Here is a 20,359-nt window from a genome sequence, read left to right on the forward strand (position 1 = left end):
TCATCACCAAAATGAGCCCTGAAGGAATGGAGAGGGGGGACAGCTGGTTCCTGACTCACATGCTGCTTGTGTATGATAGCAAGAGGCTCTTAAAGGTTTCTAACTGAGTCTTGTCTGCACTGATGAGTAAATACGGCAAACTGCAGAGCAGGGCACCAATAAGAAGACCAATGCTATTTTAGGATGTGGTCTCTGAGGGAATAACGCCTTTTGTAAAGGAGTGGATGCAGAATTAGTGTTTGAGGTCATGTTGTCATCACCTTTAGCTCCACAAAGTGGGATCAGGTTCCCAGGCTGCTGTGGTTAGTGGTCATACGGGTAACCAGAGCAATCTGAGTGTGGTGGGTTGTGATATTTTGGAGGAGGAGTCACCCTGCAGTGCTCCTTATTTGACTCACCAGTCATGTAAAGCAGTCGATCATATCAGAGAGTGAGTGTGCTGCAGCAGTAGATGTCTGTGGTTGTGGTATTAAGGGTGATTAATAAGCTGGTGAGTAGAAACCAAGACCCTGGAGGCTCTGTGGTTAAAGAGTTTCATGATCATGTGTTACAACATAACAATGAAAAGTAAACACTTAATGATATGAGGTCTGCAATAGCTCCTGCTTTAGTCAGTGGTTCCGTAGTTGAGCAGTAACACACATGCATTGCATTACAGTAAAAAAAATTTTAAAAACACATCTCTACAGCTAACATTGGAATAAAGAAGGTTAGTAACATCCAGGTGCTAATGGTCCAATATGCTCATCAACAGCAAGTGAGACCACTTTAGTAGAAGCAGGAGTTTTGACTGTTTGCTGCTGTGGTGCATTTAGCCGTGTAACATTTGCCAGGGTCGAAAGACACCAACAATGACCTTTTTGAAAACACTTCCACCTACCACGTATTCCACCACTCTGCAATGAGAAATATTAGTCATTACTGGAAAACAATTACTGTACCAATCTTTCCTGAAGTTAAAATCCCATGAACTTCATCTGAAGGTCAGACCATGTAATGTTTGGAGACAAAGCTCCAGCAGCTACATCCCAGACTACAGGTAACAGATAAAATATTACAGTTCAGGATGGTGACTTTATAAAATGACCAAACCAGTAGGGCTTATTTTGAAACGTCACGGCAAACTAGAGGGACCCGGGGCAAATACCCATTTAACAGCTCTGTATAATTTTCTTATTTGACATTCTTGTGAGATCCAGAACATCCTTCATCCTGTGCGTTTGTATAAAACCTTAGAAATGATGGAGGATGTAGTTCATTTTTATGACTGTATGATGCCCTTTGATTTAGATGTTGTGATATTCAGCTACTATGTAACCTCCACTTTCTGCCTTATCTCCTACAGTGCTCAGTGAACAATGAGGAGCCCCCCAGGTCCTGGCCTCTGAACAGCTGAGGGTCAGAGTTGAAGCACTTGCTCCGGCAGTCATGGCGGACAGAGAGGGGCTCCCCATCGCCCCGGGTCAGGTCTATGTCGAGGTGGAGTATGACTATGAGTACAAGGCTAAGGACAAGATGGTGACCATTCGTCAGGGAGAATGTTACATACTGGTGAAGAAGACCAATGAGGACTGGTGGCAAGTGAGGAAGGAGGAAGGTGCAAAAGCCTTTTATGTTCCAGCACAGTACGTCAGGGAGGTGCGGCGGGCGTTAATGCCCCCCCATAAACCCCCCTTGAAGGCCAAGCCCACTGTTTTGGACATTTGCCGGGAATCCAACGACAACCTCAACAGGCCTCAGCCGGAAATGTCCAGCTTTGGCCGCCCGTCACCTTCCTCCACACCCTCACCATCCTCTGACCACGTCACGCCGCCCGTCCTCCCTAAGGACACTAACCAGAACCTGGGGAGTCCTCACCACTGCAAGCTAGTGGCAGAACTAGTTCTCCTTCACAACAACAACAACCATCACCACAGCAACAACTCTTCGTTGCCACGGACACGAGCCGATTCGCCTCCGGTTAAAGTGGGAAATAGCCACAATAAAAGTCTGGATAGCGACAAGAGCTCCGCTCCGGGTGAGGTACCAGGAGAGGGGCCCATCAAACACCGCAACGACTCAGAGTCTGGGGACGAGCTGAGCAGCAGCTCAACAGAACACATGCAGGTAGGAAGAGATTCTAATGCTTATCTCCAGGATCTGAGTCTTTAATGGACTGGAGAGGTTTTAGGTTTGTTTGGTAGTTTTAGGAAAGTAATCCCGATAAATGTCCCTGTGCCAAAGTTTGAAATGACACTAAACACCTTATTAGGTAGCAGAGCGCCATCCCTTCTGGTACCCACTCAGGGATTGTTGAGTTTTGTAGATTTCTTCACGCCTTCTTCCATTTTAACCTGTTTATTTCTTCCTTTCCCCTTTTTGTTATCTTTGCTAGCAGCTATTGTCCCAGTCAGATCCTGTCCTTTCATTCAGATTCCAGGTGGTTTCCTCACATACTTTTAAAAAATGACATTCCTTGATCACCCAGTTCACCATTCTACTTCAAAAGAATCAGTCACAACTAATAAGAGAGGAGAAAAAACTACCAAGAAGGTATTGATTGAAATGGAAATTGGGAAATAAAGGCTAAATGTGCTTTACATTTCATTCAAAATTGGCTTTTTTTTTTACCTCTCTCCAGCTCCTCCAGAGTTACCATGGTCTTTTAGCTGCTTCTGTGATTGATACTCTTCTTGTCTGGCATGTCAGTTTTGGTGGACAGCCATGTCTTTGGGTTTGCAGCTGATCTGTAATCTGTTCATTGTCAGAGTTGAATTGAACAAAGCTCTGTAAGATGTCCAATTTTGGCATAGGGTTTTATAACTTGGTTTTTTACAACCTGCTTTAAAGTTCTCCACAACCTTCCCAGACCTGTGCTGTGTTTGTTGGACTTCATGATGGTGTTTGTTTTCTAAAAATATGTTGCCATCTGAGACCTTTATACTACAGATTACATTGCACACAGTGTTTATAGTTTTACCTCAACTTCACTATTATGCACTACTTTATGTGTTCATCACTAAAACCAAAATAAATACGCAGCCATTTGTGGTTAAACATATGGAAATGTTTATGGGATATAAATACTTCTGCAAAACACTGTAATAAAATGAAATGTCAAACACAGCTGTTAGTGAGTTGTGTTGCTGTTCCACTGTTATTTGGCTTGTAGGTCAAGGTATCACCACAGCCATTGCTGGCGCTTGAAGGTCGAGATTATTTCTGCAAGGTGTCTGCAGGAATTGAGAATTTATAATTCTCCCCTAGTGAAAACATTCAATCATTTCCTTTCAGTTTCCACACTGATAAGTCAGGCCTCCCCGTCTCATCTCTTTGAGCCTGGAGAACGGTGAGAGGGCGACAGGAGCTGGGGTTTATCCTCCTTCGTCTGCTGTGTAGGTAGATCAAAGTAGAAAATAGGAGCTGATCTCGACACAGTGGGAGTCCGAGCAGTGCCGCCTTCGCAAACTGTTTTACATTGTGGCTGTATCCAGGCAAGGGCCAGCTTGTTTGAAAGCTCCAAACGCTGCTTGTGTTCTTTGTTCCACGCGCTGCTGCAGCAGCCTCTTCCACCATGGAGTGAACAAAGAGAGACGAGCTTGAATAGAAACTAGGTCAAATCTGCTGAGGATCCTGCGTAGCCTGCAGTCCCCCTGCCACGGGGACCACTGTGTGAGCACGAGCATGTTGGAGTGTGAATGCCATGTGTGATGTGCCATGTGAAGAAAGGACGTGAGAATGGCAGCACAGTTTGCAGCATCAGAGCCTCCAGTGTTATGATGGCTAAACAATGTGTGGGTCAAGTCTTAAACACACGTCAAAGGGTCCAATCTGGGAGAGAAACGTCTTGCTTTCTTTGTTGCTATTAGTCTTCATTAATGTAGGAATTCATTTCATGCTTGTCAAATCCCACAGACCATTTCATTCCACTCACTTTCCATTGGCAGCTCTTTGGATATTTGTCTCTTTTTTTTTCAAACATCTTTTTATAGTCGAGGTGCAGTAGATCTGGTAGGGTGTTTCTGAAATACACAGCTGACAGGATTCAGCCAGAACTTCAGCACTGTTTGCAGTCGCAGGGGCAGGTGGAGCCCACTCCCACTCTCCTTTGGTGGGTTTGGGGAGTTCTGTTCGGTCATCCTGTTTGGCCTGTTGCCATGCAAGTGAATGGCTCTGTAGAAAACTCAGTTCTTTCAACTCGCCTGCTTGATCTGGTGCTGCAGTTGAGAGAACCAAGATCAAGAGATGTCCTGCAGAGTTTTTAGAGCTTAATGTCCCTTTAAAAGGAAGTCTAATCTCAGTTTAGCAGATATTTGTTTGGGTTTTCCCTTTGCAGCAGGTTTACTACTGGACATGGGCTAGGTACCAGTATTAACGTATATCAAGGATTATAGACGTTACAGTTTCAAAACTGCAAACATTTGCCCTCAAACTCATCCTACAGTTTCCTGTCTTCCTTGTGTCAACATGTTCTCACATTGGCAAACTTCCCAAAAGTGTTGGACGCCCATGATGTCTTTCAGTGGCAGCACTCTGAAAGATTAGATCTAATTGGTAGAGCTGTCTAATATATCAAACCAGATATCAGTGTGTGCAATAATGGCATTGCAAAGGGCTGTTTTGCTACAGTATGGTAGGCTATTGCAAGTGCGATCCATCAATGCTCTGGATGCATTTAATATACGAGTTTGTTGGATGAAATTTGACTGCCCTTGATGCACACACCGGATGAGGCATTTGCTCAAACCCCCAGAGACTGTTGACGACGACATTGCGATGAAAGGGAAGAAAAAGAAAGGAGCAAGGAAAAAGTGGGCTGACCTTAATCTATATTTTCATTGCGATATTCCAAAAATAATATTGCAATTACATATTATTCCATCATCACATGGACCTACTAATTGGATAAAGTTCTAACTCTTCCTGTCCTTCTAAACAACTCGAACTGGATGTGTTTGGCTGTTATTTTCCCCCAAGTGTTTCACTTTTTCACACCTAACAGGAGATCTGGTTTGATTTTTCCCTCCGTTATATTTTCCTTTCCTTGTAATTTTTTTCATTAAAATTTCAGTCCATTTTGTTTAAAAAAAAGCACTCCCCCACTTTTGTTTTATGACTGCTAATCAGCTGGCTGAAAGTAGGCTAATGCCTTTCCCGTTGCATACAAAAAAGACAAGTTTGGCTGCCGATAACAATTGAAGCTGCTTCCAGTTTCTCTTCAGGGGTTTTAATATTGGTAGATTTAAGAACATCTTTCAAAATGCTTTTCTAGCCTCTCTGCTGTGATTAGTTAATAATCACTCATATTAAGAGCAGTGGCTGGTTGCAAACAGAGCTGAAAATACCTGTTTTCTAAAATATCTGTTATTGTTGACCGGTCCTTAGTAATTAGCATGTTTTTGTGGTTTGCATTACAACAACAGCTCTGTTTACATAGCCTAGTGAATATAGATCCCTACGAACATTTCTAAATTCAACATTTTGAAAGGACAAAGGAACTTTGTTGCCCTCCGTTTGGCCTTCCTGTTATCTGCTGAAGGCCTTGCTTTCTTTCAACCTCAATAAACTGCAGATATGTCTCAACATGTTATGGAATTTGTTTCCTTTAAAATAGTTTCTTGCATCTCTGTGCTTCCCGGCTTCAAGTTAAACACCACATTTATATTGCAAATAGCCCACTTTGAGTCTTCTTCACTCAGTAATGGTGTTCACACTAAAGAGTGTGAACACCTGCTAGATATTGGTTATGATTAGTCCACTGATCAGGAAGAGATCCGATGTTTAAGTTTCCAACCACATAGTCACTAGTCAAGGCCGATCAAGCTAAAAATTGGCCGATTGTATTCATCGGCTGATGTCTCGGTGCATTAGAGGGTGACACGGGAGTGGATTTTCTCTCCTGTCCCATCCCGCTCCCACAGAAAAATGTCTTGTCCCATCCCAATCCCAGGCCAGTATAACGAAACAAATCCTGTCCCGTCCCACTCCTAGTAAATTGACTCCCACTCCCATCCCGCTCCCATTCAGAACGACTCCCACTCTTGTGACTCTCCCATTTTTGTTTTCTTCATTGAGTATTTGGCAATTTCTTTGAAGGACCAGTTAGGTCCCTGTTTTTAGTTGTAATAAAGGCCAGTTAAAGTAAAACGAATAATAATGAAGAAATAATAAAATATCAAACAAGGAAACAGACCATGCCTATCTTAGTTGAATAAACAAAATGTACATAGTTGTATTTTACTTATTTATGAGGTGATCGTTTCCATTGAACAATGACATTACTTTTATGTTTCAAGTTGCTGAAACAAAAGAAAAATGCACCTAGCAAGAGAACTGTACTTGTTGAACAAAAGGGCAAAAAGATATTACCTTCACAATTTAGAAACTGTACCTCAATGGTTCACAGCCCTGGTCCTCAGGGACCCCTTCCCTGCAAGTTTTAGATGTGTGTCTGCTCCAGAACACCTGATTCAAATTCTGACATGACCTCCTATACAGGCATCAAGAATGGAGGGTCAAACTGTACAAATTTAATACAATAAAATCATCATAAAATAAATAAATGTTGTGAATGTCCCATAAGTGAAGTAAATGTAACATGAAAGAAATGTAACATTAAATGTGCCATTAAATTAAAGGTACCATTTATTTATTTAATACATCATTAGAAACAATAAATGTACATTATATCATGAAATGGACTATTATGCAATTAAATGTGCCACTGAATAATTAAGTATAATTTTAAAGACGACATGACGTAATTAGTGGTACACTTAATATTTAATGATGTATTAAAATAAATTGTACATTTAATGGTACATTCAATGTTTTTCTATTTCACAACATATTTATTTAATATCTTCCCTTGATGAAGCCTTTCTATACGGAGCCCTCGAGGGGACAAGGGGGGATTTTTTTCTTTTTTGTTTCCCCACGCAATAGTCTTTGCGTTATTTCGCAATACTTTGTGGGATAGTTTCCAAACCAGATAACTGCAAAAATGAAACAAACACTACACCCGTTTTGAGATTTATTGAGTTTTATTTTGAAATCAGCATTAAATAAAATTATCTTCAATCAGACTAAAAGACAGTTTTTATCCACAAGCTGTCAAACAAACTACTGAACAATAAAACTGCACAAAACCACATCTGTGACACTTTATTTCCTTATTACTGCTGCATGATGTGTACTTTTTTTTGTATGCCATTAGTGTTTTTGTTTTTATCGTGATTTGAACGGTTCTTCTTATCCTAAGCATTTAATCGCATTGTTTACTGCGTGTTAACCTGCATATGACAAATAAACCATATCAATGACATATCAGTGTTTGTTTTATGAGTAGTTTATCATCTGTGCTGTTGCTCCAAAATGCCGAACGCAAAAGTATTGCGTAGGGACGCAAAATAAATAAATTTCCCCATGTCCCCTCACGGGCTTCCGTACCTTACCTCTTAAATCTTTAGTGCACATGCAGCAATTTTGTTGATCAGATGAGACTTGACACATGATGGTACTTTTGGTTTGATGAATGAAGATATGCAGGACTGATTTAATCCAGAATCTGTCTTAAAAGTGTCCCTTAATCACTGGTGAACTTGATTACAACTAAACACGTTTTACAAGCAGCAGAGTTAGACATGTTGCGTGTTAAAACCGCTACATTCAACTCTCCTGAAGTTCGGTAATATTTGTGACTTTCCTGTCAGCTCTATGAGTTTAATAGATAAGTCCTTACTTCTGACTTTACGTTGCAAATCCAATTTTACCACGTCCAGTTCTCCACCTGCGTTTGCTCCCTCCATCCTGAACGCAGGTGGAGAACATCGATCAGAAGAACTGTTGGCTTGTGGGTCGTGTAGTTCGTTTGACTCGCATTATAGTATAGGCTTCTTGGAAATAAAACTACACAATGGCGGCGTGGATTCAAGTTTTTTTTTCTTAAAGTTTATAACAAAGTCTCAGTTTTACATTTCCAAAGACAATTGATCCTAGTTTATTTTCCCTCCTATTGGTTAGCTTCCGCTCCCGTCTGCTCCCGTTCATTTTATCCTGTACCGTCCCAATCACGTGATCTTTACTAATGCTGTCTCCCGTCCTGCGGGATTCCCATGGGAATCCCGTGACCCGTGGGACTCCCGAAAAAATGTCAGCCTCTACGGTGCATCTCAAAGAATGACTATTTATAATACTCACTGGTCGTCAAGGTGGGTAAAAAATGTCCCCAAAGCAGGACAGAAAAATGCCCGGTTAGTATGAGTGATTTCTAAGGATGTATTCACACTTGCCACTTTTGGTCCGCTTTAAACGGATCAGAGTTCGTTTCCCCCCTTGGTCCGGAACCTTTGTGCAGATGCGAATACACTCAAGCGAACCCTGGTCTGGACCAAACAACCGGACAGAGACCCACTTTTTGAGGTGGTCTCGGTCCGCTTCCAAACGGACTCTGGTGCGGTTCGCTTATGGTCTGAATATAAACCGCCCCCGATCAGAACCTACTTCAAAAAGCGTACATTTCTTTGGACATAAAAAGCCACCGTAGCCGTATTTGCAAAGGTGTGTGTTGTAATACCTGATAAGCTGGGTGTTACTTAGCAACGCTAACGGCTTGTTGTGGGACAAGGCACGTAGAGAACGTCGGCGTTCAGGACGCATTCTCCGACAGGGTTCCAAAATTATAAATGGAACGTCTCAAAGTCTATGTTGAATGAGCTGCTCTTCACCCTCACAATAATATTACAACTGTAATAACGGCACAAATATGCAGAACAGAGGTGCTGCACGCAGCACGTCTACAGATGTTTTCCCAAATTTCTGGGTCTGGGCTCTGCGTCCCGCCCCCGTCATTTCTGTCCAATGGGAACAATGATCGTCACTCGCGTGGCTTTGTTTACAAGTAATAGTTCACTTGCAAAAAGTACAATGTGAAAACAAATCGCACCAAATGAAAAAAATAAAGTTCGCTTTTGGTCCGGACCAAACAAGCGTACCAAAGGACTTTCCTAGTGTGAATACACCCTAAGAAAGGAGTGTAAGAAAGCCCAAATGTGCAAATGTGTAAAATGCTGAAAGAGTGATAATGACCAGCACCTTTTACCATGTGGTGGCCCTGCAAGTATCACTCACGGCATGAGCTCTGTTAATACTCCCTGTGATTACAAGACAAATCATTCACTTCCATAACATTTATTGACGTCTCTAAGGTTTAGTGATGCTCTAAGGATTCCAGTGGCCACAACAATGCGAGTGGACCAGAAAAAGCATCCAGGTTGTAAAAAAGAAATGGCTGAGTCGAGGCCAGCGCCTGGCTTCCTTATGCCTGCTGTGTGGTCTCCTTATTTGCTGGCAGTGCTTGAAGGGGCATGGGAGGGAGAAGGAGGAGGAGGTGGGGGTGTCCACTGGACCCTGACTGCCACTTGCAGTCATGTATGGGCTTTCAGAGGCCAGACGGATCTATGCTTTTCATGTTTGAGTGGATCTGAGATTAGCCGTGGCCTCTGAACCACAAATGCTCGGACTGCTGCCAGGGAGAGATGAACAATTTGTTACAAGGTCACCGTTAAAGATGGAGGAGAGCAATAAAGCTGCAGGGACATAAATGTCTGAGAATCTCTTCAGATTTTGAAGGATTGTCCATGCCCTGCGAAGAAACACAGAGTGAGCACAGGCTCTGTTAGGCTGACTGCTGCTGAGCAAAGACTGAGTGTGTATCAGTGGAAATATGTGACTGTGTGGGGTTGCTGGGGATCTCTAAGTAAACTTTGAAAATGCTTTCTCTCCTAGGATGGGCTGATCAATTTACTACTGCTATTTAGGCCCAGTGATTTGGATCATTATTGCTGTGTGACAAGAGCTTTCTCCCACATGAAGCAGAATGCATTGTTCTTGGGTATGACACTGCGTTAGCCAATCAGAAGGCTCCTCAGTTTACTGTATGAAAGTCTGTTAGTCTGTTCCTAAGCATCCATTGCCACAATACACGGCTAATTGTATGTTTTGCTGAGTGGATTCTTTGTCTGTGGAATCAGGATCTTCTGTCTTACAGCCCACATCTAAATAAGCTAAAGTCCTTTTAAAGTGTGTCCAAGAAAGTTCATGCTCTCTTTTTATTAAGACCTCGTAAATCCCAGCAGAAACAAGTGTTTCCGATGGAACTCTGCTGTCTTACTGCAGCACAGGCTGAAGATGAGGCCCCAGCTTGTTTTCCAGTGCATACTTGGCATTCCTACCTCCAGCCCTGCCTGCGCGCACACACACACACACACACACACACACACACACACACACACACAGAGGCAGCACGGGAGCTCAGCCAGAGAAGGTCTGCTTTACCTTCTAGAGGGAAGTGCCTCAGCTCTATAAATCTAATATTAAACTTGAGCAAACGGTGCATCGTCTGTGCTTATGTGAAAGGCTGGTTCTTTGATTGTCTGCCTGCCTGCATCTTTCCTAGTTCTCCTCTCTGTCCTCCTCCTGGCCCCCATGGTTTCTTTTCAGCATGTCTACAACTCTTCCTCCACTGCTACAGACCTCGTATTCCTCCCTGCACAGCTGTCTCTGGAGCTCACCTATAAATTTAGAGGACATTGTTCTCCTCCTCACGTCTGTCTTGATAGGTGCCTCTGTGACATAAGTCTAGAGTTAAACCGACAGGCCCCAAAGAGCTAAGATGTCAAGTCTTCCACCAGAGCTGATGTTGACATCAGGCCCAAGGTTAAAGAGAATCATGTCTTTTCAGTTCTCTTAGTAAAGTGCAGGCTCAAGGTGAGAGAGAGTTCTTTATGTGCACGACATTTTTCACTATCAGGTTTTAGGTTAGGAGTTTTAACCACAGCCTGGCTAGGCTGAAGCAGCCAGTAAAGCCAGAAAAACAGTTTATTTTGTTTTTACCACAATGACACAATTGAAAATTGTAACTTGGACAGAGAACAGTTCATCTCAGCTGACTACCCACTCTGTTTGTACATGCTAACCTAAGAAAATTATTCATCATGTACACCTTCCGGTTTACTTATGATCAGAGAAGTTAAACCTGCTGCTGTGTGGGAGGGAGGTTTTGACACTAACTTTTTTTACTTTTGTTACTGGACAGTCTGTCGCTTCCCTCGGCAGAAACTAAAAGGCAGATGTTTCTGTTCATCATCCACTGATAATAAACAAAACGACTGCATAAAATCTAATTCAGCAGATAGACCCAAATGTTCACCACCCTCTCCACCACACCCACCTTCTCCCTCCATCTCTGCCTCTTCATTGTGTTTGGATATAACATGGCTAAAATGCAACATAGGACGGAAAGATAAAATACTGTCACTTCGGTCATCAGTCCAAGGAACACGTCCCTCCAGCTGTGTGTCCTGTTGAGGAGCCTAAGTTGGTTCACTCTTATCCTGAATTCCATATTTTTTCTTTCATTTTTCTAGATTTCATGTTTCACTGTGTAAACATTTTTTTTTCACCAGAAAATGTCACCAAAAATATGCAGAGCCGTCATTGTCCTGGATCAGGCCAATCACAGTGTCTGCTGAGTCTACACTGTCAGAGAAAAGAGTAGTGGGGAGAGACCACCTCCCTGGGGATTGCCGTGTAGTGCCTGTGCAGCTGTTTGTCATTATAAACCATTTATTAGCACTTCTGATGGTTTATATTATATATACTCAGTGGCACATATAGTACTGAACAACCTCTGTTTGTAAACATGTTCCTTTCAGATTGAACACATAACATAATAATACACTTAAAATTGGCTTGTACTGCCCGTAGCAGTAAGCATGAAAACAAATAGAAATCAAAATTCCACTGTTTGCTACTAGAAGAGTCCTTTGTTTTGTAAACTCAAGGCAGATCACACGAACAAGCACTTCAAACTACCTTTCATAATGTAGTGTTGGGATCACTGACTCTCTCCCCAGTTCCGGTGTTGAGGAGCAGTGATATTAATTGCATAAATTGTTTTTACTCTAACTGTTGCCTACTCACAGAATGTCTTTAGATTTTTTTATGTTATGTTTTTAACTCTAGATTTTTGCCAATGCTGATTATCGGCAAACGGGATGTCATTATTGTTATAGCCTGTTTCTTTTAAATTATGATGTCTTTATTGGTTTTTATTTTATAAACAGCAATTATTACATAACATAAGGTGGTTGTATTTACTTGAAATGGAAAATAAATAGCATTATGTGTGTGTATGATGTGCTGAAAGGATGACGAAGACTTATTGCACAAACAGCTTCCACAAAAACAGCGGCAACCGCCGTGGCAGGCTTTTACGGTTGGTCTGGCACCTTCTGGCATCCTCGCAGAATCCCCAGGCTCCCTCCGGCATGCTGTCTTCTGGCAGGCAGCGACATGCTTCTGCCGGCCACTGCCACGAATTGAGCTCCGCCCTGCTGTCCCAGCGCCACCTAGCAGATAGGGAGGAATACGAGGCCTGCAGCAGTGGAGGAAGAGTTGTAGACAAGCTGAAGAGAAACCATAGGGGCCAGGAGGAGGACAGTGAGGAGAACTAGGAAGGATGCATGGAGGCAGACAATCAAAGAACCAGACCTTCACATAATCTTTAAGTGAATTAAATAAATCTTGAAATGAATTAAATAAAAGAAGATAAAAATTTCTTTTAACATAATTATTTTTTTTATTTCATGGGGATATTTACTAATAATTTATCAATAGCGAGATTTATTTACTTATTTCATTTTGAATGAAACAGCTCTCCATACTCAATGAGATTACTTATATTAATGAATAAAAGTAAAACATTCAAATAGAACTGTATTAATATTATGAATACTAACATAACTACAGGATAACTAGTTATTTTTACATCAATAATTCAGGTGAAATCAACCATTTCTGACACCAAACAGAACAGCTATAAAGAGATGAAGTTTTTACCATCGGGGTGATAGTTTCAAGGAGTCCAACAAGTGCTGGATATTAGATGATTTAAATATTTCACTGTTTACTCTCTGCCGGGCATCACTCATGGGATTCCCATCATTAAGACTGTCTAATAGTTTTACAGGCTGTGATTACCTAACTTGTCAACTGTCCTTTAAGCGATGTCACAAACCAATTACAGTTCGCAGCCAGACTACACAGTGCACCCAGCATACTAATGTGTGTAAGCTGTTTTCCTTATGTTTTATACACTCAAAAAAATAAAGGGAACACTCAAATAACACAACCTAGATCTGAATGAATGAAATATTCTCATTGAATACTTTGTTCTGTACACAGTTGAATGTGCTGACAACAAAATCACCCAAAAATCATCAATGGAAATCAAATTTATTAACCAATGGAGGCCTGGATTTGGAGTCATACACAAAATTAAAGTGGAAAAACACACAACAGGCTGATCCAACTTTGATGTAATATCCTTAAAACAAGTCCAAATGAGGCTCAGTATTGTGTGTGGCCTCCACATGTCTGTATGACCTCCCTACAACACCTGGGGGTGCTCCTGATGAGACGGCGGATGGTCTCCTGAGGGATCTCCTTCCAGACCTGGTCTATAGCATCCGCCAACTCCTGGACAGTCTGTGGTGCAACGTGACGTTGGTGGATGGAGCGAGACATGATGTCCCATATGCACCAGCATATGGTCTCACAAGGTGTCTGAGGATCTCATCTCGGTACCTAATGGCAGTCAGGCTACCTCTGGCGAGCACATGGAGGGCCATGCGGCCCTCCAAAGAAATGCCACCCCACACCATTACTGACCCACTGCCAAACCGGTCATGCTGAAGGATGTTGCAGGCAGCAGATCGCTCTCCATGGTGTCTCCAGACTCTGTCACGTCTGTCACATGTGCTCAGTGTGAACCTGCTTTCATCTGTGAAGAGCACAGGGTGCCAGTGGCAAATTTGCTAATCCTGGTGTTCTCAGGCAAATGCCAAGCGTCCTGCACGGTGTTGGGCTGTGAGCACAACCCCCATTTGTGGACGTCAGGCCCTCATACCATCCTCATGGAATCGGTTTCTAACCGTTTGTGCAGACACATGCACATTTGTGGCCTGCTGGAGGTCATTTTGCAGGGCTCTGGCAGTGCTCCTCCTGTTCCTCCTTGCACAAAGGTGGAGGTAGCGGTCCTGCTGCTGGGTTGTTGCCCTCCTATGGCCTCCTCCACGTCTCCTGGTGTACTGGCCTGTCTCCTGGTAGCGTCTCCAGGCTCTGGACACTACGCTGACAGACACAGCAAACCTTCTTGCCACAGCTCGCATTGATGTGCCATCCTGGATGAGCTGCACTACCTGAGCCACTTGTGTGGGTTGTAGAGTCCGTCTCATGCTACCACAAGTGTGAAAGCACCACCAACATTCAAAAGTGACCAAAACATCAGCCAGAAAGCATAGGTACTGAGAAGTGGTCTGTGGTCCCCACCTGCAGAACCACTCCTTTATTGAGAGTGTCTTGCTAATCGCCAAAGATTTCCCCCTGTTGTCTATTCCATTTGCACAACAGCTGTGAAATTGATTGTCAATCACTGTTGCTTCCTAAGTGGACAGTTTGATTTCAAAGAAGTTTGATTTACTTGGAGTTATGTTGTGTTGTTTAAGTGTTCCCTTTATTTTTTTGAGCAGTGTATATCGGTAGTTCAGAGCACTGAATAAATGCTAAAGGCTCTTATTGTCATTGTTGTTTCTCACTTTATTGCTGTGTTGATGTTGTTTAGAAAATAAAGACACTCCACAAACAGTTTGAGGTGTAAAGCCTCGTGTTACTTAGGCTGTTTTAGGGAAGACCTTTGCTGCTACAACCACAGTCCAATTAACTTGACAGGGTGGTAACATAATAGAGACAAAGCTGGCTATTCTGAAGGGTGTGGCTATACTGGCTGCTGAGTGCAGCGTTGTGTTGCTTGCCTTTAAATGTTGTAATAAAGTAATTGTTCACCAGAATATCAATAAGGTCTCTAAATACTTGTTTTCACCTGAGAGATAAATGATTTAAACGGAGAAGACAGCAGACTTCTCCTCACTGTATTTCTAAAAAACATTCATTTCTTCTCCTTGTGATCTGCTGAGGATTTGGTACCACCCATTGGCGCCCTGATATCCAATTATTGTCAGAGCCACTCAGCTGTAGATCTCTGCAGTTCATCCAGAGTGATCATGGTCCCACTTTTCAGTTTTTTATTTGTTAAAAAAGTTTGACACATCCAATAAATTTCATTCCACTTCACGATTGTGTCCCACTTGTTGTTGATTCTTCACAAAAAATTTGAATTTTATATTTTTATGTTTGAAGCCTGAAATGTGGCAAGAGGTTGACCAGTTCAAGGGGGCCGAATACTTTCGCAAGGCACTGTATCTGCTCTGTCGCTATATGGATGCAGGACCGCACTATTTGCAGCTCCAACCACCTACCAACACTCAGACCTGGAATATAAGATCCTCAGTTTGAACCTCCTGCATATCTAGACCCAAATGTTGAGAATGAAGACACATAATTAGCTCCAGCTATACTAAGGAAGGAGTGAATAGATATTCACTGTTGTGTACCAGCTGAAGAACAGCAGAGAATGCGGCTGACAGAGAAGAGACATCAGGCCTGTTGTTGTTTGCAGCTCCCTTCACTCCAGCACCATAAAGTGGCTCCACCAGTCAACCTGTGCCGATTCAGAGAGGATGAGGGCAAGCATCACCTATCTCATTTTCTCTTTTGTTCTCCTCCTCCTCACTCCACTGCTCCCTGTAGTCCCTCCATACCCTCACCTGTTGCTTAGCACCCCTCTCTCTGGGCCTGGCTCACTTCTGTAGCTCAGTGGACTGGAACTGTATGTACCCTCTGAAAGGAAGGACACCAAGCTGGCCTGGTTCTGATAGCGCAGCTCTAATTAATCCTGAGTCCTCTGTTTACCCCTGCCTCTGCTCTTCTCTCCTTGTCCTCCTGAGTAGGTCCAGTCTAAACCATGACTGGGTTTTGACCCACCCCACTAGGTGACATTTCACCGTATAACTTGGAGACTGCCAACACCAGTTGTTGTGTGTAATGTGACTTTATGTCAGGCACTTCAGGGTGTTTAGTGAGTAACATGGCCACCACTGAGCAACAGGCCTCTGTTTGCATACAAGTGATGATGCTCTGGGCGCACTGTGCTCTGTTACATAACCAGCACTAGCTGTGTCCAGAACCTTTTTTTACAACAGCTGCTAGACCTTCCACTAAGCAGCCATTCACTCTGGAACAGACAGACCATGTGATAGTTAAACTGAGCTGATCTGAGAACATACATCAAGTCACCAAGTGCTTTTGGTTTCTCATCTTTTCTCTGCAAAGCAGGTTTGCAGTTGCGCCATACTCTTTCACTGTCAGATGTTGGATTGAACAGTGTTCTGTGAATTAGGGGATCAAAGAAAAAAAAGGGTTTGAAATCTATGTATTATTTATTTTCCAGTTCACCAATATACAAAATGTTTTTGTTTTGGTCCATTTTATAAAATCTCAATAAAATGCATTGAAGTTCTAGCATGTGATGATCATTTCTCAGTTGTAAGCGTTCTGTGACCATGCTTGAATCTGCAAGGGTATTTTTTAACATTAGACATGAATTCTCATTCATTTGGATTATTCTGTTGCTGCATGATTCTTGTACTTCACAGCTCACCTTGAATGTATCTGATCAGTGGCACTTTGTCACATTCCCCTTTGATTGTTTAAGTCACAGATCAAATATGTACAAACCTGTTGTATCGCAGCATAAGATACCCTGTCTTGTTGTGGTTTTGCAGTGATTTGATGGAACTCTGCTGCACATTATTGCAGGTCAGAGATCTGATTTGTGAGCCATCCACAGTTTGTCTGCTCTGGCTGATTTTCCTCAGGAGAGATGGAGCTGGAGGCCAGCATGTGGGAAGATTGCTGGAAGCATCAGAGCGTAGGAGTCTGGAGCCATCAAGGGGCATGTATTGTCTCTGTCATACGCCTCTGATATCCTTAATTATGCGTTGTGGCTGCCAAAGAGACAATAGCTGAGCTGAGAATTATTTGATTTGATTGGGTTTGTCCTAGTTGTTTAAGCAGCAGTGGGTGTAGCAAATATGTGGAAAGGTGTGCTGCGATGTATTATTAACATCATTCATTACTTTGTGGTTTCAGTTTATTTTTAATGGATGTCATTGACTTCCCAGAACTTTTGGCTTGTTTTTGGCCTCAGCACTTTCCAGCATTATCTGTTGCTGAGCAGAGATGCTATAGATTAAAACACAAAAGAGGATACAGAGACAGTGCCCCATCCCACTGTGGATGAGACTGGGTCTTTCTGCTAGCATCACAGTCATTTCACACAGAAAGTCTAATTGTACCACAGCATCAACAGAGTCCTATAACAGCACTTAGATGAACTTTCAGCTCAGTGAGGAGTCTCTGCTAAACTCTGCCATTTGGGGTTATTGTTTCTGTCTCTGTTCTGTGCCTCAAAGCGGGCCAGAAATAGCCTCAGTGAAAGAACAGACATTAGAAGCAGGATCAGAGTTCTCTGCTGTACAAAGCCTGCAGCCTTTCAGTGTCCTTATGCCTGACGGCAGAGAGCCTCTCCTGGTGTCCATTAATGAAATGGATCTGCCAGCAGTAACGGATGGTGCAGTGTTCCCTCTATGCTCTGATGCTCTGCCGGCTCTGCAGCACCATTGGCTGGTTTCATTACCTCTTTGCAAACATTGGCAGTTTGTTCATTAGTCTGTCAGGGAAGGACGACACACACACACACACACACACACACACACACATACACGCACATATACTTGTTAGCGTCACTAAAAACGGCATTCTCCTTGTGTATATTATAGAGAATGTGGAGTGTAACCTTTGCTCAGACATTTCCAATTCCAGCATGTTCTGCAACCAAGGTTAAATGCTCAAAATGGCAAAAGGGAGCACCTTTGCCATAATCCAGTCAGCCTTTCTGTTATCTGTTGAAAGTCATGCTCTGTCTCTCTCATTCACTCACAGCATGGACAAACAACAGATAAGTCTCAATATGTTCTGGAAAAAATCAAATAAATTATTTTGCTCTTTGCAGCTTCTGTGCTTTGTCTCACATTTTAAACACCTCACCTAAACTGAAAATAGTTATCTTAAAGTTATGTCATTCAGTAAAAGCACCCAATCTGAAGAAGGTGATTTAGTGCAACCTGGTATGCGTAGTATGGTGTGTTGACTGTCTGGAAAGGATGGGATGTTTGAGTTTTTGACTGGCTGGCTACTGGTCAAATTCTGAACCACAACGCACACCAGAAGCAGTGGACACAGAGGAAGAGGCAGAAGACTTTGAGTGTTCTTAAGGCCAAAGGGAGTGAATCATCGGCGCATACAGAGGGTTTGCATAGTGTTGCATGGGATTGTGTAAAGTTATTGCGGCTTTAGCTTTAATTTCAGTTATGACCTTTTATGGCATTTTTGAATTTGTTGCATTTCTAAAGTGCTACGCTGATGCTGGAATTTGCCAACAGTACCAATAAATCTGTGGCAGTCTGGCACTAGCATCAGATCCATACATGCATGGAAAACCTGTGAAAACGTAATGTTTTGTCACACCATTGCACCATCTCTATGGAAGCAAATCGTTACCATATTTCAAATGAAAAAGCATTTCAGAAATTCATTTTAAGAATGTGTCTGCATTGTTTGACTCATAAATGAAATTAGTTATCAATAATCCTATTTGCATTTAAATTTTCTTCTTCAAGACTGCTCATTCTTTCACTTAATTAAAAGGAAAAAGAAAAAGACATTTGAGATTTATTTTTCAAAATGTACCCCAGCAAATAGATACCAAAATTCAATTTGAAATGTAAAATTTGAAAATTAAAAAGCATTTCCAGAAATGCTTTTTCATTTTAAGAATGTGGCTGCATTATTTGACCCATAAATAAAATTAGCAATCAATCATCCTATTTGCATTTGCATTTTCTTCTTCATGACTGCACATTTTATGCCATAATCAAAAAGAAAACAAAGCAGACATTGCTTTTTCGCTTTCGTGGTCTGCCCGCAAAGTACTGCCCAGAACTCGAAAATGAAAAAACATTCCGAGCTGCGGGCGCAGAAGAGTGACGTCACCAGCCGCTCTTCCTCAGCTCCCTGCTGACCGAGCTACCCATCTTGTTCGGTGGGAGGCGCTGTGCACGTCTGCATTGCATTACATTGCAAACGTGCCGAGAAATTGATTGAATTGCAGCAGGACCGAGCTCAATTTGTGGCAGTGGCAGGCAGAACTGGTAGTTCCGCCACAGCTCCACAGTTCCGGTGGCAGCTTCGGTGCCACCGAAGCTGCCACCGGAACTGCCACAGTCTGCCGCACGGTGGCACGGGATTCCGCGAGGATGCCAGAAGGTGCCAGACCGGCCGTAAAAGCTTGCCAATGCGGTTGCCGCTGTTTTTGTGGAAGCTGATGCTGATTATCGGCAAATGGGTTGTCATTATTGTTATAGCCTGTTACCTTTAAATAATGATATCATTATTGATTATTATTTAATAAACAGCTTTAGACCCATAACATAAGGTGATTGTATTTACTTGACATGGAAAATAAATAGCACTATGTGTATGTGTGACGTGTTGAAAGGATGACGATTTATTGCACAACCAGCCGGTTTATTATAGAGCATGAGCGGCTATTCTGAATTGTCACTCACAGAAAAATATAAATAAATGCTTAAAAACACGCTGGATCTCCCAGGCCATAAGGCTGCCAGCGGAACTACCAGTTCTGCCTGCCACTGCCACAAATTGAGCTCGGTCCTGCTGCAATTCAATCGATTTCTCGGCACGTTTGCAATGTAATGCAATGCAGACGTGCACAGCGCCTCCCACCGAACAAGATGGGTAGCTCGGTCAGCATCTTTTTCTTTTTCGAGTTCTGGGCAGTACTTTGCGGTCAGACCACGAAAACGAAAAAGCAATGTCTGCTTTGTTTTCTTTTTGACGTGCACAGCGCCCCCTACCGAACAAGATGGGTAGCTCGGTCAGCAGGGAGCTGAGGAAGTGCGGCTGCTGACGTCACTCTGCTGCGCCCGCCGCTCAGTATGCTTTTTCGTTTTTCGAGTTCTGGGTGGTACTTTGCGGGCAGACCACGAAAACCAAAAACAATGTCTGCTTTGTTTTCTTTTTGATTATGGCATAAAATGTGCAGTCATGAAGAAGAAAATGCAAATGCAAATAGGATTATTGATAACTAATTTCATTTATGAGTCAAACAATGCAGCCACATTCTTAAAATGAAAAAGCATTTCTGAAAATGCTTTTTCATTTGAAATATGGTAACGATTTGCTTCCATACACCTCAACGTGTGATTTGTTTTTTCTTTCCTCATAGTGAACTTTGTTCTGTTTAGTGTTATCTAATCAATAAATAAGTAAAACAAACAGG

At 42.5% G+C, this 20,359-nt stretch overlaps 1 protein-coding gene across 4 annotated transcripts in view; it reads left to right on the forward strand.

The window, feature by feature from the left end:
- The window catches only part of arhgap12b (Rho GTPase activating protein 12b), a 78,464-nt gene that overhangs the window by 5,772 nt on the left and 52,333 nt on the right, over positions 1-20,359 (forward strand). For all 4 annotated transcript variants that reach the window (XM_047349811.1, XM_047349814.1, XM_047349813.1 and 1 more), the window contains exon 2: positions 1,346-2,106. In XM_047349811.1, coding sequence (XP_047205767.1) covers positions 1,429-2,106 — 678 coding nt within the window. In that variant the 5' untranslated portion in view covers positions 1,346-1,428. The remainder of the gene's footprint in view (positions 1-1,345; positions 2,107-20,359) is intronic.

The sequence above is a fragment of the Girardinichthys multiradiatus genome, chromosome 21 (assembly GCF_021462225.1).
Source record: "Girardinichthys multiradiatus isolate DD_20200921_A chromosome 21, DD_fGirMul_XY1, whole genome shotgun sequence".
In the NCBI taxonomy this organism is placed as follows: domain Eukaryota; kingdom Metazoa; phylum Chordata; class Actinopteri; order Cyprinodontiformes; family Goodeidae; genus Girardinichthys; species Girardinichthys multiradiatus.